This window comes from Bufo gargarizans, chromosome 4 (assembly GCF_014858855.1).
Source record: "Bufo gargarizans isolate SCDJY-AF-19 chromosome 4, ASM1485885v1, whole genome shotgun sequence".
In the NCBI taxonomy this organism is placed as follows: Eukaryota; Metazoa; Chordata; class Amphibia; order Anura; family Bufonidae; genus Bufo; species Bufo gargarizans.
Window position 1 is genome coordinate 59,269,080 of NC_058083.1, and position 23,226 is coordinate 59,292,305.

The following is a 23,226-nucleotide window of genomic DNA, read 5'->3' on the forward strand; positions in this document are numbered from 1 at the left end:
ACAGGACACTTCTCCTCAGTTTCCTCCATATAGAGCGTATATGTGTTATATATGTGACCCCGGTCCTGCAGACGATATGCAGGACACTTCTCCTCAGTATCCTCCCTATAGGATCGGGGTCACATATATAATAACACATATATGCTCTATAGGGAGGATATTGAGGAGAAGTGTCCTGTATCAGTATACAGACTGCAGGACCGGGGTCACATGTCTATATCCTCCCTATAGAGCGTATATGTGTTATTATATATGTGACCCCGGTCCTGCAGACAATATGTAGCACACTTCTCCTCAATGTAGAATGTATATTCCTATATGAGTTCTCTGGTTCTCACCAGTTTCTTATCTTGACTGCGTCGAGTCTGTCTTTCAGATAATTCCCGTAGAAAGATTGGTGAAGGGGAAATTCCAAGATAATTTTGAGTTTATCCAGTGGTTCAAGAAATTTTTTGATGCCAATTACGATGGGAGGGATTATGACCCTATTCTGGCAAGACAAGGGCAGGACATTGCACCCGCACCGAACCCTGGAGACCAGGTCTTCAACAAACCCAAGAAGCCCATTGTGACATCAGGTATAGTGGAACCTCACCTAAACTGGAGATAGAGGCTGATAGTGAGGTCTTCAGTGCAGGAGATAGAGCCTGATAGTGAGGTCTTCAGTGCAGGAGATAGAGCCTGATAGTGAGGTCTTCAGTGCAGGAGATAGAGCCTGATAGTGAGGTCTTCAGTCCAGGAGATAGAGCCTGATAGTGAGGTCTGCAGTGCTGGAGATACAGCCTGATAGTGAGGTCTGCAGTGCTGGAGATAGAGCCTGATGGTGAGGTCTGCAGTGCAGGAGATAGAGGCTGTTAGTGAGGTCTGCAGTGCAGGAGATAGAGGCTGTTAGTGAGGTCTGCAGTGCAGGAGATAGAGCCTGATAGTGAGGTCTGCAGTGCAGGAGATAGAGCCTGATAGTGAGGTCTGCAGTGCTGGAGATAGAGCCTGATGGTGAGGTCTGCAGTGCAGGAGATAGAGCCTGATGGTGAGGTCTGCAGTGCTGGAGATAGAGCCTGATGGTGAGGTCTGCAGTGCTGGAGATTTGCAGAGCAGACCTGATATTTGCACCTTGTGGTTGATACCTAATATTCATCTCTTCTCCCCATTACTGACAGTCCCACAAAGAACATCTCCCACAGGTCCCAAGACCATGCAGCCTCCAGCACGATTACAAAGCATGGCTCATCCGGTCAGGAAAAACCCACCCATCACCAGGAATGGTGGCAGCGAGCTGGACTCACAAATAATGGAGCTGAACCAGCAGGTAAGAGGAGAGAACCCGATACCTACGTGACCGTTGTCATAGTGTTGGTTGATGACCTCTCCATCCATTATCTGATAGTAGGACAGTCAGTGGTTGGGTGTCCTTGATCATCTAAAAGAAACCTTCAACCTTAGGGACAACATGTGTTTCTGTGGTACATGGTCTCCTCTGCTATGACCTGTGAGCACTGCAGTAGAATATGCTCCTGTGTCTTCTGGTCTTCAGAGTCCAGTCACCACTTATTTTCCTCTCTCGTGACTTTCATTCCAATAAGAATTGCTTCATGTACAGAAATGGTTGCAGGAATTTCTACCTGGTTAGACTGTAAGCTCCAGGGTGGCAGGTGCTAGGGGGCCAAAGAGCTAGGGGGCCCCATTTCAGCTAGGACGTCTAAAGATACAGTTAGTGATATCTATGGAATATTGAATGTGGACCCAATCTGTGGGGCCCTATGGTTTTCCCGGCTGTGTGCATTATCATTTCCTCCTTGCTATGCAGGGTTACTGATCTGTGTACAGTGACATTATTTGTGTATTTTGTGTTATTTATGTACTCTGAGATCATGGTCTGCATTATCCCTGTACTGTGACATCACAATGTGAGTGTTCCCTGTACTGTGACATCACTGTGTATATTATCCCTGTACTGTGACATCACTGTGTATATTATCCCTGTACTGTGACATCACTGTGTGTATTATCCCTGTGCTGTGACATCACTGTGTGTATTATCTCTGTACTGTGACATCACTGTGTTTATTATCCCTGTACTGTGACATCGCTGTGTTTATTATCCCTGTACTGTGACATCACTGTGTGTATTATCCCTGTACTGTGACATCACTGTGCTTATTATCTCTGTACTGTGACATCACTGTGTATATTATCCCTGTACTGTGACATCACTGTGTTTATTATCCCTGTACTGTGACATCACTGTGTGTATTATCCCTGTACTGTGACATCACTGTGCTTATTATCTCTGTACTGTGACATCACTGTGTTTATTATCCCTGTACTGTGACATCACTGTGTATATTATCCCTGTACTGTGACATCACTGTGTGTATTATCCCTGTGCTGTGACATCACTGTGTGTATTATCTCTGTACTGTGACATCACTGTGTTTATTATCCCTGTACTGTGACATCGCTGTGTTTATTATCCCTGTACTGTGACATCACTGTGTGTATTATCCCTGTGCTGTGACATCACTGTGTATATTATCCCTGTACTGTGACATCACTGTGTTTATTATCCCTGTACTGTGACATCACTGTGGTTATTATCCCTGTACTGTGACATCACTGTGTTTATTATCCCTGTACTGTGACATCACTGTGTTTATTATCCCTGTACTGTGACATCACTGTGTTTATTATCCCTGTACTGTGACATCACTGTGTTTATTATCCCTGTACTGTGACATCACTGTGTTATTATCCCTGTACTGTGACATCACTGTGTTTATTATCCCTGTACTGTGACATCACTGTGTTATTATCTCTGTACTGTGACATCACTGTGTGTATTATCCCTGTACTGTGACATCACTGTGCTTATATCCTCTGTACTGTGACATCACTGTGTTTATTATCCCTGTACTGTGACATCACTGTGTTTATTATCCCTGTACTGTGACATCACTGGTGCTTATTATCCCTGTACTGTGACATCACTGTGTATATTATCCCTGTACTGTGACATCACATGTGATTATTATCCCTGTACTGTGACATCACTGTGTTATTATCCCTGTACTGTGACATCACTGTGTTATTATCCCTGTACTGTGACATCACTGTGTATATTATCCCTGTACTGTGACATCACTGTGTTTATTATCCCTGTACTGTGACATCACTGTGTTTATTATCCTGTACTGTGACATCACTGTGTTTATTATCCCTGTACTGTGACATCACTGTGTTTATTATCCCTGTACTGTGACATCACTGTGTTTATTATCCCTGTACTGTGACATCACTGTGTTTATTATCCCTGTACTGTGACATCACTGTGTCTATTATCCCTGTACTGTGACATCACTGTGTTTATTATCCTGTACTGTGACATCACTGTGTGTATTATCTCTGTACTGTGACATCACTGTGTGTATTATCCCTGTACTGTGACATCACTGTGCTTATTATCTCTGTACTGTGACATCACTGTGTTTATTATCCCTGTACTGTGACATCACTGTGTTTATTATCCCTGTACTGTGACATCACTGTGTTATTATCCCTGTACTGTGACATCACTGTGTTATTATCCCTGTACTGTGACATCCCTGTGTATATTATCCCTGTACTGTGACATCACTGTGTGTATTATCCCTGTACTGTGACATCACTGTGTTTATTATCCCTGTACTGTGACATCACTGTGTTTATTATCTCTGTACTGTGACATCACTGTGTTTATTATCTCTGTACTGTGACATCACTGTGTTTATTATCCTGTACTGTGACATCACTGTGTATATTATCCCTGTACTGTGACATCACTGTGTATATTATCCCTGTACTGTGACATCACTGTGTATATTATCCCTGTACTGTGACATCACTGTGTTTATTATCCCTGTACTGTGACATCACTGTGCTTATTATCCCTGTACTGTGACATCACTGTGGTTATTATCCCTGTACTGTGACATCACTGTGGTTATTATCCCTGTACTGTGACATCACTGTGGTTATTATCCCTGTACTGTGACATCACAATGTGAGTTTTCCCTGTACTGTGACATCACTGTGGTTATTATCTCTGTACTGTGACATCACTGTGGTTATTATCCCTGTACTGTGACATCACAATGTGAGTTTTCCCTGTACTGTGACATCACTGTGCTTATTATCCCTGTACTGTGACATCACTGTGGTTATTATCCCTGTACTGTGACATCACTGTGTGTATTATCCCTGTACTGTGACATCACTGTGTATATTATCCCTGTACTGTGACATCACAATGTGAGTGTTCCCTGTACTGTGACATCACTGTGTATATTATCCCTGTACTGTGACATCACTGTGTATATTATCCCTGTACTGTGACATCACTGTGTGTATTATCCCTGTACTGTGACATCACTGTGTTTATTATCCCTGTACTGTGACATCACTGTGTTTATTATCTCTGTACTGTGACATCACTGTGTTTATTATCTCTGTACTGTGACATCACTGTGTTTATTATCCTGTACTGTGACATCACTGTGTATATTATCCCTGTACTGTGACATCACTGTGTATATTATCCCTGTACTGTGACATCACTGTGTATATTATCCCTGTACTGTGACATCACTGTGTTTATTATCCCTGTACTGTGACATCACTGTGCTTATTATCCCTGTACTGTGACATCACTGTGGTTATTATCCCTGTACTGTGACATCACTGTGGTTATTATCCCTGTACTGTGACATCACTGTGGTTATTATCCCTGTACTGTGACATCACAATGTGAGTTTTCCCTGTACTGTGACATCACTGTGGTTATTATCTCTGTACTGTGACATCACTGTGGTTATTATCCCTGTACTGTGACATCACAATGTGAGTTTTCCCTGTACTGTGACATCACTGTGCTTATTATCCCTGTACTGTGACATCACTGTGCTTATTATCCCTGTACTGTGACATCACTGTGTGTATTATCCCTGTACTGTGACATCACTGTGCTTATTATCCCTGTACTGTGACATCACTGTGTGTATTATCCCTGTGCTGTTATTATCCCTGTACTGTGACATCACTGTGCTTATTATCCCTGTGCTGTGACATCACTGTGTTCATTATTCCCTCTCTGTGACATCACTGTTTGCATTGTCCCTGTATTGTGACATCACTGTGTGCACACTTTTTAATAGTGAAAACTGAAGATTTACATCTCCTAGCAACCATCAGTGAAAAATCCATTGCATCCAGGTGAGGGCGGGTTCTCACCAGCGCTAGGAATTCTGTAATAGATTTCACTTATAACAGAATATATAACGGAATTCTAGGACAGAATGCAAAACGGAAGCCTTTAGCCCGTTTTTGTGTTCTAATTTTTCTTCCCATCTTTCTTTAGCCATAACTTTTTTATAGTTCCGGTCACATCGCTGTATGAGGGCTTTTTTTTTTGCGGAACAATTTGTACGTTCCGTTTCCACCATTAATTATGGAATGCAATGTAGTGGGTAGGGTAAAAAAAAATTCCAAATGGGGTGGAATTGGAAAAATAAAAACGCAATTCCTCCACCGTTTTATGGGTTTTGTTCCCACGTCGTTTTGTTTGCAGCAAATCTGACCCATGTCCTTTATTCTCTGGGGCAGTACGACACCCCATATGTATAGTTTTTTTTATGTCTAATTAGTGTAAAAATAAATTTAAACTTGTTTTTTATTTTTTTTAAGTTTTTTTTCATTCACCATATTCTGACCCCCATAACTTATTATAGTTATATATACGGAGCTGTTGGGGGGGCTCATTTTATGTGGGACAATCTGTAGTTTTTATTGATACTATGTTGGAGTGTGTGACTTTTTTATCACATTTTATTACATTATTTTGGGTAAGAGAAGCAATGAAAAAATGTCAAATTGGGCATTTTGACCTTTTTTTACGTTACGCCATTCGCCGTATTGAAACAATATTTTTATATTTTAATAGTACGGGCGTTTCCGGTCATGGTGATACCCATGATGTTTATATTTTTTGTTATTTAGGTATTTAGTTTATTATACGGAAAGGGGCGTGATTTAAACTTATGCATTTTTTACTTTTTTGTAATGATTTTGAAGCTCCTATTTGAGCTTATAAAATAAAAAATGTAAATTTTAATTTTGAACAATCATGGATTTTTAAAATAGAACTATTGCTCATTTCTTATGTTGGCCTGCCACCTAGTGGCCAAAATAAGAATTGCATTTTGAATACCCTCTGCCTCTTCAGTGAGGCTGAGTGCTTTCAAACCAATTACAGGCATCCTCACTGGCCACAGAGGATGCCAGTAACAAGCCCGGAAGCGCAAGTTTCCAGGCTTTTTACCATTTTAGGCTACTTTCACACTTGTGTTCGGGGTTCCGCTTGTAAGTTCCGTTTGAAGGCTCTCACAAGCGGCCCCGAACGGATCCGTACAGCCCTAATGCATTCTGAGTGGATGCGGATCCGCTTAGAATGCATCAGTATGGCTCCGTTTCGCCTCCGTTCCGCTCAGCAGACGGACACCCGAACGCAGTTTGCAGCGTTTTAGTGTCCGCCTGGCCGTGCGGAGCCAAACGGATCCGTCCTAAATTACAATGTAAGTCAATGGGGACGGATCCGTTTGACGTTGACACAATATGGTGCAATTGCAAACGGATCGTGAAAACTCAGATCCGACAGTATATTCTAACACAGAGGCGTTCCCATGGTGATGGGGACGCTTCTAGTTAGAATATACTGAGAACTGTGTACATGACTGCCCCCTGCTGCCTGGTAGCACCCGATCTCTTACAGGGGGCTGTGGTCCGCACAATTAAACCCTCAGGTGCCGCACCTGAGGGGTTAATTGTGCGTATCATAGCCCCCTGTAAGAGATCAGGTGCTGCCAGGCAGCAGGGGCAGACCCCCCTCCCTCCCCAGTATTAAATTCATTGGTGGCCAGTGCGGCCCTCCCCAGTATTAAATTCATTGGTGGCCAGTGCGGCTTCCCCTCCCTCCCCGGTATTAAATTCCTTGGTGGCCAGTGCGGCCCCCCCTCCCCCCCCAGTATTAAATTCATTGGTGGACAGTGCGCCCCCCCCCCCTCCCTCCCCAGTATTAAATTCCTTGGTGGCCAGTGCGGCTTCCCCTCCCTCCCCAGTATTAAATTCCTTGGTGGCCAGTGCGGCTTCCCCTCCCTCCCCGGTATTAAATTCATTGGTGGCCAGTGCGGTCCCCCCTCCCTCCCCAGTATTAAATTCATTGGTGGACAGTGCGCCCCCCCCTCCCTCCCCAGTATTAAATTTATTGGTGGCCAGTGCGGCCCCCCTCCCTCCCCTGTATTAAATTCATTGGTGGCCAGTGCGGCCTCCCTTCTCCCCCCCCCCCCCTAATTAAAATCACCCCCCGCATCATTGGTGGCAGCGGAGAGTTCCAATTGGGAGTCCCAGTTTAATCGCTGGGGCTCCGATTGGTTACCATGTGCCATGGCAGCCAGGACGCTTCTGCAGTTCTGGCTGCCATGGTTACTTAGCAATTTTAGAAGCATTATACTTACCTGCGCTGTCTGTGGCCGGGCGCTCCTCCTACTGGTGACAGGTCTGTGCTATAAGCAATGCGCCGCACAGACCTTTCACTTACCAGTAAGAGGAGCGACCGCACTGGCCACCAATGAATTTAATACTGGGGAGGGAGGGGGGTCTGCCCCTGTTGCCTGGCAGCACCTGATCTCTTACAGGGGGCTATGATATGCACAATTTAACCCCTCAGGTGCGGCACCTGAGGGGTTAATTGTGCTGATCACAGTCCCCTGTAAGAGATCGGGTGCTGCCAGGCAGCAGGGGGCAGTTATGTACACAGTTCTTAGTATATTCTAACTGTCGGATCTGAGTTTTCACGATGTGAAAACTCAGATCTGAAAAATCTGTTATGCAGACGGATCCGTTCTGAATGGATGCAAGCGTTTGCGTTATAGGTGCGGATCCGTCTGTGCAGATACCAGACGGATCCGCACCGAACGTGTGAAAGTAGCCTTAGATGCTGTGATCTCACTTGATCACGGCATCTAAAGGGTTTAATTACCGCGATCGGCATTATTGCCAGTCTCGGTAATGAGCCACAGGTCTCTGCTGTTTTAAACAGCAGAGACCTGCCGGCCATGACTGCTGTGGCACGTGCGAGTGGGTGCCATATTTGCCTATCGCTCCAGCGCCATACAGAACCGTGATTTGCGGCCATAGACATGTATTAGGATGGAGCAAAACAAAATGGCTCTTAAGGGGTTCCGTTTTTTCATTTCGTCCTAGAGTTCAGTTATATTCTGTTATAACGGAACACTATTACGGAATTCCTAGCGCTGGTGAGAACCCGCCCTAACCTGGATGCAATGCGTTTTTCACTGAAGCCCCATTCACTTCTATGGGGCCAGGGCTGTGTGAAAAACACAGAATATAGAACATGCTGCGACTCACGCAACGCAGAACTGATGCCTGAAAAAATAACGCTTATGTACTGAAACCTATTGAAGTGAATGGGTCAGGATTCAGTGCGGGTGCTATGGGTTCACGTCACGGATCAAAACTGCGCGGAAAACTTGCTCATGTGAAAGGGGCTTAATGGAGCTGAAGTTGTCTGTCTCTCTCCCGGGTGTGTATTGATAATGGAGCTGTCTGTCTCTCTCCCGGGTGTGTATGGAGCTGTCTGTCTCTCTCCCGGGTGTGTATTGATAATGGAGCTGTCTGTCTCTCTCCCGGGTGTGTATTGATAATGGAGCTGTCTGTCTCTCTCCCGGGTGTGTATGGAGCTGTCTGTCTCTCTCCCGGGTGTGTATTGATAATGGAGCTGTCTGTCTCTCTCCCGGGTGTGTATTGATAATGGAGCTGTCTGTCTCTCTCCCGGGTGTTTAGCTAATGGAGCTGTCTGTCTCTCTCCCGGGTGTGTATTGATAATAGAGCTGTCTGTCTCTCTCCCGGGTGTTTAGCTAATGGAGCTGTCTGTCTCTCTCCCGGGTGTGTATTGATAATGGAGCTGTCTGTCTCTCTCCCGGGTGTGTATTGATAATGGAGCTGTCTGTCTCTCTCCCGGGTGTGTATTGATAATGGAGCTGTCTGTCTCTCTCCCGGGTGTGTATTGATAATGGAGCTGTCTGTCTCTCTCCCGGGTGTGTATTGATAATAGAGCTGTCTGTCTCTCTCCCGGGTGTTTAGCTAATGGAGCTGTCTGTCTCTCTCCCGGGTGTGTATTGATAATGGAGCTGTCTGTCTCTCTCCCGGGTGTGTATTGATAATGGAGCTGTCTGTCTCTCTCCCGGGTGTGTATTGATAATGGAGCTGTCTGTCTCTCTCACGGGTGTGTATTGATAATGGAGCTGTCTGTCTCTCTCCCGGGTGTGTATTGATAATGGAGCTGTCTGTCTCTCTCCCGGGTGTGTATTGATAATGGAGCTGTCTGTCTCTCTCCCGGGTGTGTATTGATAATGGAGCTGTCTGTCTCTCTCCCGGGTGTGTATTGATAATGGAGCTGTCTGTCTCTCTCACGGGTGTGTATTGATAATGGAGCTGTCTGTCTCTCTCCCGGGTGTGTATTGATAATGGAGCTGTCTGTCTCTCTCCCGGGTGTGTATTGATAATGGAGCTGTCTGTCTCTCTCCCGGGTGTGTATTGATAATGGAGCTGTCTGTCTCTCTCCCGGGTATGTATGGAGCTGTCTGTCTCTCTCCCGGGTGTGTATTGATAATGGAGCTGTCTGTCTCTCTCCCGGGTATGTATGGAGCTGTCTGTCTCTCTCCCGGGTGTGTATTGATAATGGAGCTGTCTGTCTCTCTCCCAGGTGTGTATTGATAATGGAGCTGTCTGTCTCTCTCCCGGGTGTGTATTGATAATGGAGCTGTCTGTCTCTCTCCCGGGTATGTATGGAGCTGTCTGTCTCTCTCCCGGGTGTGTATTGATAATGGAGCTGTCTGTCTCTCTCCCGGGTATGTATGGAGCTGTCTGTCTCTCTCCCGGGTGTGTATTGATAATGGAGCTGTCTGTCTCTCTCCCGGGTGTGTATTGATAATGGAGCTGTCTGTCTCTCTCCCGGGTGTGTATTGATAATGGAGCTGTCTGTCTCTCTCCCGGGTGTGTATTGATAATGGAGCTGTCTGTCTCTTTCTTGGGTGTTTAGTTAATGGAGCTGAAGTTGACTGTGGACGGACTGGAGAAAGAACGAGATTTTTACTTCAGTAAACTGCGAGACATCGAGCTGATATGTCAGGAGCACGAGAGTGAGAGCCAGGGGGTTCTTTCCAAAATCATCGACATCCTGTATGCCACAGAGGTAAGCTCGCCTACCCACACACGTGAATGATAGTACATGTTTATGGTTTACATCCACATCCAGAGCTGCACTCACAATTCTGCTAGTGTGGTTAGGAGTTCCTGCAGCATATGAGATCTACCCCTCGTCAGGGTATGTAGCAGTCACACTTATTACTTCCATGGGTGTAGCTATAGCCATAGTAACTGCCACGGATCCTGTTTGCCTGCAATATCACAGACAACCTGTGATCAGGAGTGGCGCTGTTTTAGATAAATCTGCCATGTTTCATAATGTTGTACAATCCCTTCAACCTGTGACATCATGTTCAGAGGTGGAGCTGCATTTTTAAGATAGTCATGGGTTTGGTGGAATTTCATTGTAACGCGCTCCGATCCCGTTTCTGTAAACCTTTGTTGTGGTTTCATTACAGGAAGGATTTGCTCCTCCAGAAGAGGATGAGAATGAAGAACTTCAGGCTGAGGACCAGGATGAATATTAACCACGTCCCTTGCTTTTCCTGATCCCCTTCGCTCAGTTGCTTTGTAAAATAATATCGCTCCTCGCGGCCATTTTTTTGCAAGATGAACTTGTTAGGTTGGAGTCTCAACACACGCACTCGTGAACCATCTTCCATCCCTGCAATTAATAGCCAGAATGGGCAATTATCCCGCGGGCCACCACCCTCCGAAATGTGAACAGAGCAGCCGGGACATGGGAGAGGATGTCTTCTACGGCATGGATTTATCTATCAGGAGATTGTTTTTCAGCCCCCCTGTGGACAGACATGTAGCTGACCCCATACGTCTCTGTCCCACCCTTTTTGGCCTGACACTTGGGCGCCCTTGCGATATTTTATTGTCGTGTTTTTTACCTCTGGATTTGTCTTCCTCTTACATTTTTACTCCCTCTTTGCTTTTCTTTCTGGAGTGGTGTATTTGACATGGAAAACAGGGCCGCCCGTCATTATCTTTTTCTTTTTATAATTTTTGGGAAAGTCATGGAGATTATCGGAGAAAAACTTCGACCAGATGTCGACAGTCAAAGACGACTGGGAACAATGTCCTGCATATTCTACAAATGTCCAGACTACAACTATCCACATTCTTCTATCCGTAAATATTGTAGGTGGCACCGGACTTGGTCACGTTCATACAGGAAGGAAAGTGGTTATTAGGCAACATACTATGGAAACGACTTAAAGGGATTGTCCTTCGACAACTCCTTTTTTCTTTTATAACCCTTCAGTCAGACGGGTCATGGGTTTTTAATGTAACGTTGTCAGCTGTACAGAGGACGAGAACGTTTGCAGCCTGATTCCATCGTGATCTCTTGATGAGTGACATCTGTTGTATGTTTCCAATTGACTTCTTGATTAGTAGTTATCAGTCATAATCACTATTTGAGAATCCGTACTTCACCTTCTCCCCTCACCGCCTGTGCAAAGTTTGGGACACCTGTACATGACACCATTTGTGCACTGAGACAACTGTGCATGAGAAGGACCCTAAAACATGAGAACACCTACACCAGGACCCTGATACATGAGAACACCTACACCAGGACCCTGATACATCAGAACACCTACACCAGGACCCTGATACATCAGAACACCTACACCAGGACCCTGCTACATGAGAACACCTACACCAGGACCCTCATACATGAGAACACCTACACCAGGACCCTGATACATGAGAACACCTACACCAGGACCCTGATACATGAGAACACCTACACCAGGACCCTGATACATAAGAACACCGACACCAAGATCCTCATACATGAGAACACCTACACCAAGATCCTCATACATGAGAACACCTACACCAGGACCCTGATTCATGAGAACACCTATATAACAGGACACTCGTACATGAGAACACCTAAATAACAGGACACTCGTACATAACACCTATATAACAGAACACTCGTACATGAGAACACCTATATAACCGGAAACTCGTACATGAGAACACCTGTATAACAGAACACTCATACATGAGAACACCTACACCAGGACCCTGATTCATGAGAACACCTATATAACAGGACACTCATACATGAGAACACCTATATAACAGGACACTCGTACATAACACCTATATAACAGAACACTCGTACATGAGAACACCTATATAACAGGACACTCGTACATGAGAACACCTATATAACCGGAAACTCGTACATGAGAACACCTGTATAACAGAACACTCGTACATGAGAACACCTATATTACAGGACACTCATACATGAGAGCACCTATATAACTGGAAACTCGTACATGAGAACACCTGTATAACAGAACACTCATACATGAGAACACCTATATTACAGGACACTCGTACATAACACCTATATAACAGAACACTCGTACATGAGAACACCTACACCAGGACCCTGATTCATGAGAACACCTATATAACAGGACACTCGTACATGAGAACACCTAAATAACAGGACACTCGTACATAACACCTATATAACAGAACACTCGTACATGAGAACACCTATATAACAGGACACTCGTACATAACTATATTACAGGACACTCATACATGAGAACACCTATATAACCGGAAACTCGTACATGAGAACACCTACACCAGGACCCTGATACATGAGAACACCTATACCAGGACCCTGATACATGAGAACACCTACACCAAGATCCTCATACATGAGAACACCTACACCAAGATCCTCATACATGAGAACACCTACACCAGGACCCTGATTCATGAGAACACCTATATAACAGGACACTCTTACATGAGAACACCTATATAACAGGACACTCGTACATAACACCTATATAACAGAACACTCGTACATGAGAACACCTATATAACAGGACACTCGTACATGAGAACACCTATATAACCGGAAACCCGTACATGAGAACACCTGTATAACAGAACACTCATACATGAGAACACCTACACCAGGACCCTGATTCATGAGAACACCTATATAACAGGACACTCGTACATGAGAACACCTAAATAACAGGACACTCGTACATAACACCTATATAAAAGAACACTCGTACATGAGAACACCTATATAACAGGACACTCGTACATAACTATATTACAGGACACTCATACATGAGAACACCTATATAACCGGAAACTCGTACATGAGAACACCTACACCAGGACCCTGATACATGAGAACACCTATACCAGGACCCTGATACATGAGAACACCTACACCAAGATCCTCATACATGAGAACACTTACACCAAGATCCTCATACATGAGAACACCTACACCAGGACCCTGATTCATGAGAACACCTATATAACAGGACACTCTTACATGAGAACACCTATATAACAGGACACTCGTACATAACACCTATATAACAGAACACTCGTACATGAGAACACCTATATAACAGGACACTCGTACATGAGAACACCTATATAACCGGAAACTCGTACATGAGAACACCTGTATAACAGAACACTCATACATGAGAACACCTACACCAGGACCCTGATTCATGAGAACACCTATATAACAGGACACTCGTACATGAGAACACCTAAATAACAGGACACTCGTACATAACACCTATATAACAGAACACTCGTACATGAGAACACCTATATAACAGGACACTCGTACATAACAACTATATTACAGGACACTCATACATGAGAACACCTATATAACCGGAAACTCGTACATGAGAACACCTATATAACAGGACACTCGTACATGAGAACACCTATATAACAGGACACTCGTACATGAGAACACCTATATAACAGGACACTCGTACATGAGAACACCTATATAACAGGACACTCGTACATGAGAACACCTATATAACAGGACACTCGTACATGAGAACACCTATATAACAGGACAGTCGTACATGAGAACACCTATATAACAGGACACTCGTACATGAGAACACCTATATAACAGGACACTCGTACATGAGAACACCTATATTACAGGACACTCGTACATAACACTTATATAATAGGACACTTGTACATGAGAATATCTATATGACATGACATTTATACTTGAGTACACCTGTACAACAAGACACTCGTACATGATAACTCCTGTATGCCAGTGCACTCCAACCTGAGAACACCCAAACACTAAGACAGTTGTACGTGATGATTTCCCAGTGCACAGGTGTCCTCATGTAAGGCAGCCTTGGAATAAAGATGTCCTCATGTGTGGGTGCCATGTTGTACATTTGTCCTCCTGTACAGGTGTCCTATGCATTCCCCATGGTGAGAGGTTGTCCAAACTGAGTGATGCTGCAATGTTTAGTTTTCGGGGGCTCAGTTCTGTGGGACTCGAAAGGAAGGGGGACATTTTCTTTTAGAAACATTAATTTTAAAAGCCCTGGTATTCTTAATGAACACAGGACTAACTGAAAAGTTATAGTCCAAAAAGATGTTTAGCATAAATGGTCTTCCCACCAATCAGGTACAAAATACTTATGTTTGTTTCTCTTATATGGGATCACTGTAGGGTTGGATGAAGGCCCAATTATGGTTCAGGTACAAATGACTAATTGTCTCCTATAAACGGGATGTAATTCTTCATTCACAGATATATTTCACAGCCTTCCATCTTTATATGAAAGCTTGTTGTTCCGTTGCTTATATGTGAACAGAAATCCTAATGATCCCGATGATATTCGGTTCCGATCATTTTACATGGGCCTTAAGGCTCCTCTTTCCATGGTCTTTTGCAGAGACCATGGAACCCCCCCACAGATATGTCCTCTTCTGTCTTCTTAGTTTCACGTTGTCTTCTGCTTTGTCCTTCTCCTGGACTTGAAGCCTTTTGTGTCATCTTAGTTTAATTTCTGACTCCAGGTTTATGGCTGTACATTCAGTCGGTGCCCGGCGGTGTATACTGCTTAGATGTGTATAATTTTTCTTTTAATAGATTTTTCATGCACTTTTTATTGTCTTTTTCGAAATCTCAGCATAAGTGAGGTTTTTGTGAAAGCCCTAGCACGGCTTCCATCTCGCAGACATATCTTGGTGACAACATGGATTATGGCTGAAGAGCCGCAGGACGATGCGCGTAGCGATAATCTCTTGGAAAGGCCGTTGGTGCTGAGCTCACATCCAGTAATCGCGTCATGTTGTCCGTCCTCTGACCATTATCGTGTATGATTTGACGGCAGAGGACCGATGATGACATCTAATTGACTAAATTCTATTTTTGCCGTTTTTTTCATATATTTTCTGAAGGTTGTTGTTCCTTAGATTTTTTTCTTCTGTTGATGAAATGAGATTGGAAATTACTTATTTATTTTTTATTTAATTTACTCAGATCGTACTTTTTTTTTGCCTATTAGGTTGTTACCAGTGCTCGTGTGACCTGGTTGGACCAATGAACTGTTGGTAGGAGATAAGGTCCTTTTATTTGGCCCACTTCCGGGCCATAATGAGCACCGATTGAAGAGAAAACGACTCGATCGGCACAGGCTGATGGAAACTGCATGGGGAAGAAGGACCGTAGGGCAACCCCCATACTCTTGTACACGGGGAGAGGTGCCAACGACTGTTGAACATGAAGTGTTTGCTCCCGTATCGACTGATCGCTGGTCCCAAAGGACCCATAGAAAAAGCAAAGAGATCTTCATTTCTGCCCGAAGGACGTGGAATCAGTAGGAGAAGGGATGTAGCTTTAGTAGAAAGCCACAGAAGGTGAATCTGTCAGTCTGATGAGGCGCACGGATGTTCAGTGGACCTGTTATGATGTTTCAGGTCCAGGGGATGCAACAAATTAAAGGGGTTGTCCAGCGGTATTACATTTTTATATATGGCTCACTGTGGGTTAAAAAACCCAAACATACTATTATTCTCTGACCCCACCCGCTACTGCCGTACCAGCGCTGTTCCAGTCTCCACTGATCTCCACTTTCTGGTCCTGGCTTGAAATGCTGGGAAAGATCCCGCTCAGCCGGTCACTGGTGGAGGTGGGTCACCAGTACAGTCGGCGACTGGCTGAGCGGAGGTCTCCTAGTCAAGCTGGGACCAAAGCAGTTGCAGAAAAGCAGTGGTCCGGTGATCGATGAGGGTGAGGATGACTTCCTTTTTTAATTTTACCCCTCTGTGTGTCGTATGTACAAACTTTAATACCGCTTTACGACTGAAAAGCTCCATATGGAAGGGAAAGTTGTCTGACTTGCACCTTGCATGTGTCCGCGTGGCGGCCATGAAGATCCTTGACAACGCTTAGGCAAGGAACAGGAAAAGCATTAGTGTCGAAGAATCGCTCATGCTGCCTACAAACTACCAAACAGCGATTTTATGTTACTGAAAACACATTGAATTTTTTCAATTTGTGAGATTTTATGTTTTTTCCCCGCCGACACTGTCCATGTTTCAACATCTGTTCACTTTCGATTGACAAACATATCCACGTAAGTGCGCGTTCACATCACCATTTTGTTTTCCATTCTTTTGATCCGTCAGAAGAACAGAATTTTTTTTTTTTTTATTTAATCTTTTTTTTTTTTTTTGAGCATCTGTTATGATTCGTTTGCATCTGTTTTGGTCAGTTCCGTTACTGATTCGTTATTTAAGATGTGTAAAATAACGGATTTCTGACGGAAATTATGCAGACTGATCATAAGGGAGGCTCAAAAAGATACGGATCAGGTGTCTTTTGTGCAAACTGAGCATAACGGAAAAAAAATTAATAATTATGATGTTTTTTTAATGGATCCGAAGAACGGAAAACAAAGCAGTGATGTGAATGCGCCCTAATCCATTCTAAGACTGATCCGGCAGGGGCTTCCGTTTTTGATGATACAACAGGCTGCCTCCGTTATGAACGGATCCGGTTGTATTATCTTTAAAGTATCCGTGACGGATCCGTCATGAACTCCATTGAAAGTTTTCTATTGTGTCAGAGAAAAACGGATCCGTCCCCATTGTCTTACATTGTGTGCCATGACTGATACGTTTTGCTCTGCATCCCATGCCGGACAGAAAAACACTGCTTGCGTTGGTTTTCTGTCCGGTGTGGGAACGCAACCAAATGGAACGGAATGCATTGCGTTCAGTTTTGTCCCCATTGACAATGAATGGGGACCAAACGGAAGCATTTTTCTCCAGTATTGAGATCTTCTGCAGGATCTCGATACCGGAAAAGAATAACGCGGATCTGAAAGTGGCCTAAGTCGGTGTAAATGACGGAAGGGACGGGGGACCCTCACGGCCTGTTATGTGACGCGGTCGGGAGCACTGGTTGATTAGGTTTTTTGTGGTGCTGCTGCTGCTTATCTCGTATCATATCTGAACCTGCAGAAGATGGCTGCAGAGTTTTGAGTTGCTTTCTTTACTATCCTTCTATGAGTTGAGAGATTCGATGCAGGAATTTCGGGGTGGTCTCCTTTTCAAGGCTTTTGTGGAAAGCTAATCCCCATGCACGGGGCCCTGGTGTCAACTGTCACTCAGCGCCGCGGACCTGACACTATTCATCAAATCCTGCATCTGTGTTATGTTTTATTTCAAATAAACTGGTGTGGAAATATTCTGCTTGTGTTACTTGTATGTGTTCTGTTAAAGGGGCTTTCCGGGAGCTCACTATTGATGACCGATCCTCAGGAATAAGTCATCGATATCTGGTGAGGGTCGACTCCCGGCTCTTTGAAGAGGTCATGAAGATCTGTAGCCTCTTGCTACACCAGTGACGTCACGTTCATCGGTCACATGGCCTGGGTGCTCCTATAGAAGTGAATGGGAGCGCAATGCTCTGGGGGAGACTGAAATAGGCTCGGCTATTTTCGGCGGCCCCATAGAAATTAATGGAGGGCAGCTGCTCCTATCAGACTATGAGGACATATCCTAGCGATATGCCCCCATTGTCTGAGATGGTAAAACACCTTTAAGGTCCTCATACACATTAGTGTCTTGTCTAAACCTGCTGAGGAGTCATGTGTATGGCAGGCTCCCGACATCATCAGTCGGAGGAGAGAAGGAGCGGGCAATCCGAATGTGTGTTCTCCTAGGAGATAAGTCTCCACCAGAAGTGTCCTCCTCAGTGACGACACATACACACATGGCTGATCTGAACCTCAGGAGAGAGAGCTCTTGGCCAGTTGTTCATTGGGTTCATTTCAATTAAGGAAAAAAGGTTATGTGACCATGAATTGTGAATACATCCTGACAGCCACTTGCTCTCCCATGCAAAAATAATCTGGAAAGAATCACAACAAGCACAGCTCCCTCCCCAAAAAATACTGGAGGGGTGCGCTTCTAGAATGAATACGAACCAACAGGCCAGCCAGGACATCAGAGATACGGGGAGAGCGGGGTCACCTGGGTTATGGTGACCACAACATATGTTTTCATTTAGGCTTAAAGGCTATGGACACTTTTGGGGGCAATTTTTTTTTTTTACAATTGCATTTTTGAATTGGAGCCCTTTTTTCTGTACAGAGCTGAGATGCCCTAGTGGCAGCATCTGGGTTTTCTCTGTGTTCCATCAGTTGGGGAGATGACGGGCTCCTGCTCTCTGACCTCCTAAACACTCATTATAGCTCAGTCCTTATCTTACTGATCAGAATGTGGCTTCAATAAGTGTTTATGACCTCTCAATAATAATTAGATGACCACCACAAAGTGAAAGTACCAGTCACACAGCTAGACAGTTAACCCTTTGTGACAGAATAGCTCAATATTTTTAATAAAGGCCAAGTGAAAAAATGAATTTTAACCAAAAATGAGTGACATGCAATCATTGAAAACAATTGCCTCCAAAGGTGTACATAGCCTTTAAAGACACATTCTTATCAGTAATGAGCTAAAATGTGTGTTTATAGGGTGAAAGATAAGGAGCCGTCAGAACAGAGTGAAAATTCAGAGCCTGCTACTAGAGAATCTCAAGGCTGTAGAGAGAAAGGGGCTCAACATTTTTAATAAAGACCCATTTAAAAAAATATTTCTAGCTCAAAATGAGTACAATACAATTATTTAAAAAAATTACTTAGCCTTTAAATGGGTTCTCCACTTTTCCTATATTAATGATCTATAGTCGGGGGAGGTCATCAATATCAGATCGGCAGGGGCCCAACTGCTGGCACCCCCGACAATAAGCTGTATGAAGAGAACGCAGCACTTGTATGAGAGCGGCCTTCTCATCACAGTTTACCTGCTTCCTGTGAAGCTGTCACACCATCAGCTGTTTCTTGCAGCTGCTGTAAATATCAATGTGAACAGAGCCAAAAGCACAGCTCCATCCAGCGGGTAGTGGCCGTGCTGGGTTACTGCAGCTCAGCTGCCACTTGTAAAGCCTAGCAGGAGCTGAGCTTGGCTGTTTTCATGTCCCATAGCAGTGAATGGAGAAATGGATGCTCGTCATCCTCAGCTTTCACGGCAGGTGCCAGAGCAGGAACCTGCACCTAACAGACATTTATGGCATCTCCTATCAATATCCAGAGGGGAATACCGCTTTATACAGGTTGTCCAGTTTCAGGAGGAAAGCGGAGAACCCCCAGGATCTGCCTGAAATAAAGAACAGGTAAGTACTTACACGCCAGATCCTGACCTGCCGACCCATCTTCCCCACTGCGCCCCATTTTCCTGGCTGCAGCAGTAACGTTGCACTGTAAAAGGGGTTGCTCTGAACCTGGACATATCCCCTCCTTCATCCCTCCGGAACCTCTGACATCTGATGCTCTCCCTCACCCTGTGCTGTATCTGGCAGAGCAAGGGCCGTTTGTTTATATTTGTTACACTGCTAGGCGAAGGCTTTAGCCTAGCAGTGTTACGGGTGACGTCATAGCGCTGCCCTAACCCTTCTACAGCCAGACTCACTGCTAGGTGGAAGCCTCCATGGATACCAGCCATTTGTATTCTGTATTTTGCGGAATGGAACAGCTGCCCTTAACCCCCTAAGGACCTGGTGGACGTGACTTAAAGGGGTTCTCCACTTTTATTTAACTGATGATCTATCCTCTGGATAGATCATCAGCTTCTGATCGGCGGGGGTCCGACACCCGGGACCCCCGCCGATCAGCTGTTTGAGAAGGCAGCGGCGCTCCAGCAGCGCCGCGGCCTTCTCACTGTTTACCGCCGGGCCGCCCGCCCACTGACGTCACGACTTGTATCAACTAGAGTGGGCGCGGCTAAGCTCCATTCAAGTGAACAGAGCTTAGCCGCGCCCACTCTAGTTGATACTAGTCGTGACGTCAGTGGGCGGGCGGCCCGGCGGTAAACAGTGAGAAGGCCGCGGCGCTGCTGGAGCGCCGCTGCCTTCTCAAACAGCTGATCGGCTGGGGTCCCGGGTGTCGGACCCCCGCCGATCAGAAGCTGATGATCTATCCAGAGGATAGATCATCAGTTAAATGAAAGTGCAGAACCCCTTTAAGGACCAGCGCCGTACATGCACCCGCCCGATCAGTCACTCATAGCTGGACCCCTGCTGTATGCGTCGGCATCAGTAAAAACACAGATGCTGGCGCATTAACCCTTGCACTGCTGCGGTCAGCGCTGACCGCGGCACGTGCAGTATTGTGCGGGGTGGCCATCAGGTCCCCACACTGCTGTGACTGGAACCCAATGGCAGGGAAGGCAGCCCGATGCCTTCCTTAGGCATCGTGGCCGCCTTCCGGGAGAGCCTGTGATATCCAGCCCCTGTATTACACTGGTAATACACTTACAGCCAGTGCATTACAATACAGAAGTATTGTAAAGGGGATCAGACCCCCAAAAGTGGAAGTCCCAGAGTGGGAATAAAAAAAAATTGTTTTCCAAAAAATAATTAAGTTTCAAGTAAATTGAAAGCATCCTTTTCCCAAAATAAAATAAAATAAAAATAGGGGGAAAAAAGAAATGTATACATATTAGGTATCGCCGCGTCCGTATTGACCGGCTCTATAAAAATATCACATGACCTAACCCCTCTGGTGAACACCGTAAAAAATAAAATTAAAATACTTTTTTTTTTTTAAGTGTAACAGCAAGTGATCAAAAAGTCATACGCACCCCAAAATAGTACCAAGCTAACAGTCACCTCATCCCATAAAAATGATACCCTACCTAAGATAATCGCCCAAAAAGCAAAACGAAAAAAAAAAATGATGGCTCTCAAGATTTGCTTCTAAACTTCTAAACCTTCTAACATCCCCAAAAAATAAAATGTAATTTACAAAATGATCCAAACATGAAGCAGACATATGGGGAATGTAAAGTAATAACTATTTAGGAGGTATCACTATCTGTTTTAAAAGCAGATAAATCGAAATTTTGAAAATTGCTAATTATAATATTTTTTTTTTTATAAAAATGAAATATTTTAACTGAAATTTACCAGTGTCATGAAGTACAATATGTGACGAGAAAACTGTCTCAGAATGGCCGGGATAAGTCAAAGCGTTTTAAAGTGACCACCACATAAAGTGACGCTGGTCAGAGTTGCGAACGTGTTTTCTTTCCGCTTCCATTTTGTCGTGGACCGTATGTGGAGCCGTTCACTTCAATGGGGCTGTAGAAAATACTGAAGTTACTCGGTGTGCATTCCCTTTCCGTTTCCCGCATGGCCGTTCTAATTTACAAATCGGAATCTCAATAAAACAACATTTAATTCAAACTAATTAAAAGGCCCAAATAATCTATAGGAATCAAAATGGCAAAAAGCCGCCACAGTTGTTGCTGAATGCACCTACAAGTTGTGGTTTGTCGGCCTATGTCCCAGGCACACACAGGTAATGAGGGACACCCGTGCTGGGTCTCTGACCCTACCTAACCCTATGTGTCCCTGGTTAACCCTATCGATGGCCGGCGATGACTGCCCAGCTTCGTCCTAAAGAATAGAAAGGGGAAAATGGCTACACTATTGTCCACTTGAGAAGAATATATACCGTCCCAACGCGTTTCTATGGCGTAGGCCAAGTCATCAGGGGACCATCTGGTAAGATAGTATTCAAATGCTTATATGGCCCCAATATTAGGGCCAAAATCAATAAAATCATAAAGTACATATATGGCGGTGATCAGTCGCCAGCAGTGAATACTTATCTATCCATAGTTGAAGTACATGGACAGGTAGGTCTCATGGCACACTTGTGGCGCATAACATCCTGCGCGTGGCAGCAGCGCTAAGACGCCCAATGCCCGCCCCCAAGGCGTCACATGGCCGGTCACGTGATACGCCATGTGACTGGACGCACCACGTGATCGCTGGATGCTACGAAGGGAACGCGTTTAACAGATAGAGACACGCCCCCTTCCCTGAGGTCAGAGGTGGGCGGACCTAAAGTACCGGAGTGCAGGAGGCCTGGATGGGCCACTCACACGACCTCGTGCGTCTCCAGGTTAGTTCAAAGCCTAGCATGACAGGAAAGTAACTGTCTGCTATAGGCTAAAGCTACATGTACATGACCGTATGTGTTCTGTGGTCCGCTAATTGTGGATCCGCAAAAAATATGGATGACATCCGTATGCCAGAGACAGAGAACCGATAGCGGACCGCGGACCATTCTCACATCTTTGGCTGCCGCATCATAATCGCCTATTCAGCGGATCTGATTTGCCAAGGCTTCCGTTGTCTTTATTCTAGGATGCAATCGTTCCGTACCATTGCTATTACATGCGCTCTTATAGGCTGCCTTAAGTACGCCGTCAGGGTATCCTGTGTCCGAAAACCTGTTGCAGAGATCATCCGCTTGTTCCTTGAAATCCTTATCATTGGAACAATTCCTTCTCTTCCTGAGGTATTGTCCCGTTGGGATACCTTTTTTTAGAGATGAGGGAGGATAGCTAGTCCGATATAAGAGTGAGTTGGCAGCCGTAGGTTTTCTAGCTGTGATCTCACCCTGTTGACCCCCTGGCAATCACAATGTCTAAAAACGGAAGTGCATCCATCGGAAACTCAACGGTAAACCTTGTGCCGATCTCATCTGCATTCAATTCCTGCACAAAGTTGACAAACTCATCCTTTCC

At 44.8% G+C, this 23,226-nt stretch overlaps 1 protein-coding gene and 1 long non-coding RNA gene across 13 annotated transcripts in view; one reads left to right on the top strand and one right to left on the bottom strand.

The window, feature by feature from the left end:
- The window catches only part of MAPRE3 (microtubule associated protein RP/EB family member 3), an 80,976-nt gene extending 65,256 nt beyond the window's left edge, over nucleotides 1–15,720 (top strand). For 10 of the 12 annotated variants that reach the window (XM_044288968.1, XM_044288972.1, XM_044288971.1 and 7 more), the window contains 4 exons: nucleotides 377–578; nucleotides 1,158–1,306; nucleotides 10,148–10,300; nucleotides 10,713–12,108. In XM_044288968.1, coding sequence (XP_044144903.1) covers nucleotides 377–578; nucleotides 1,158–1,306; nucleotides 10,148–10,300; nucleotides 10,713–10,781 — 573 coding nt within the window. In that variant the 3' untranslated portion in view covers nucleotides 10,782–12,108. Of the gene's footprint in view, nucleotides 1–376; nucleotides 579–1,157; nucleotides 1,307–10,147; nucleotides 10,301–10,712; nucleotides 12,109–15,629 lie in introns of those variants that run through there. The other 2 variants (XR_006388561.1, XR_006388562.1) reach the window with 2 other exon arrangements.
- On the bottom strand, nucleotides 11,280–15,671 carry LOC122933914. Its single transcript, XR_006388578.1, has 3 exons — nucleotides 13,219–15,671; nucleotides 12,667–12,909; nucleotides 11,280–12,013 (listed from the first exon to the last, which is right to left on the bottom strand). It is a non-coding gene; the product is annotated as an uncharacterized LOC122933914 (long non-coding RNA).
- Nucleotides 15,721–23,226: the final 7,506 nt, after the last annotated feature.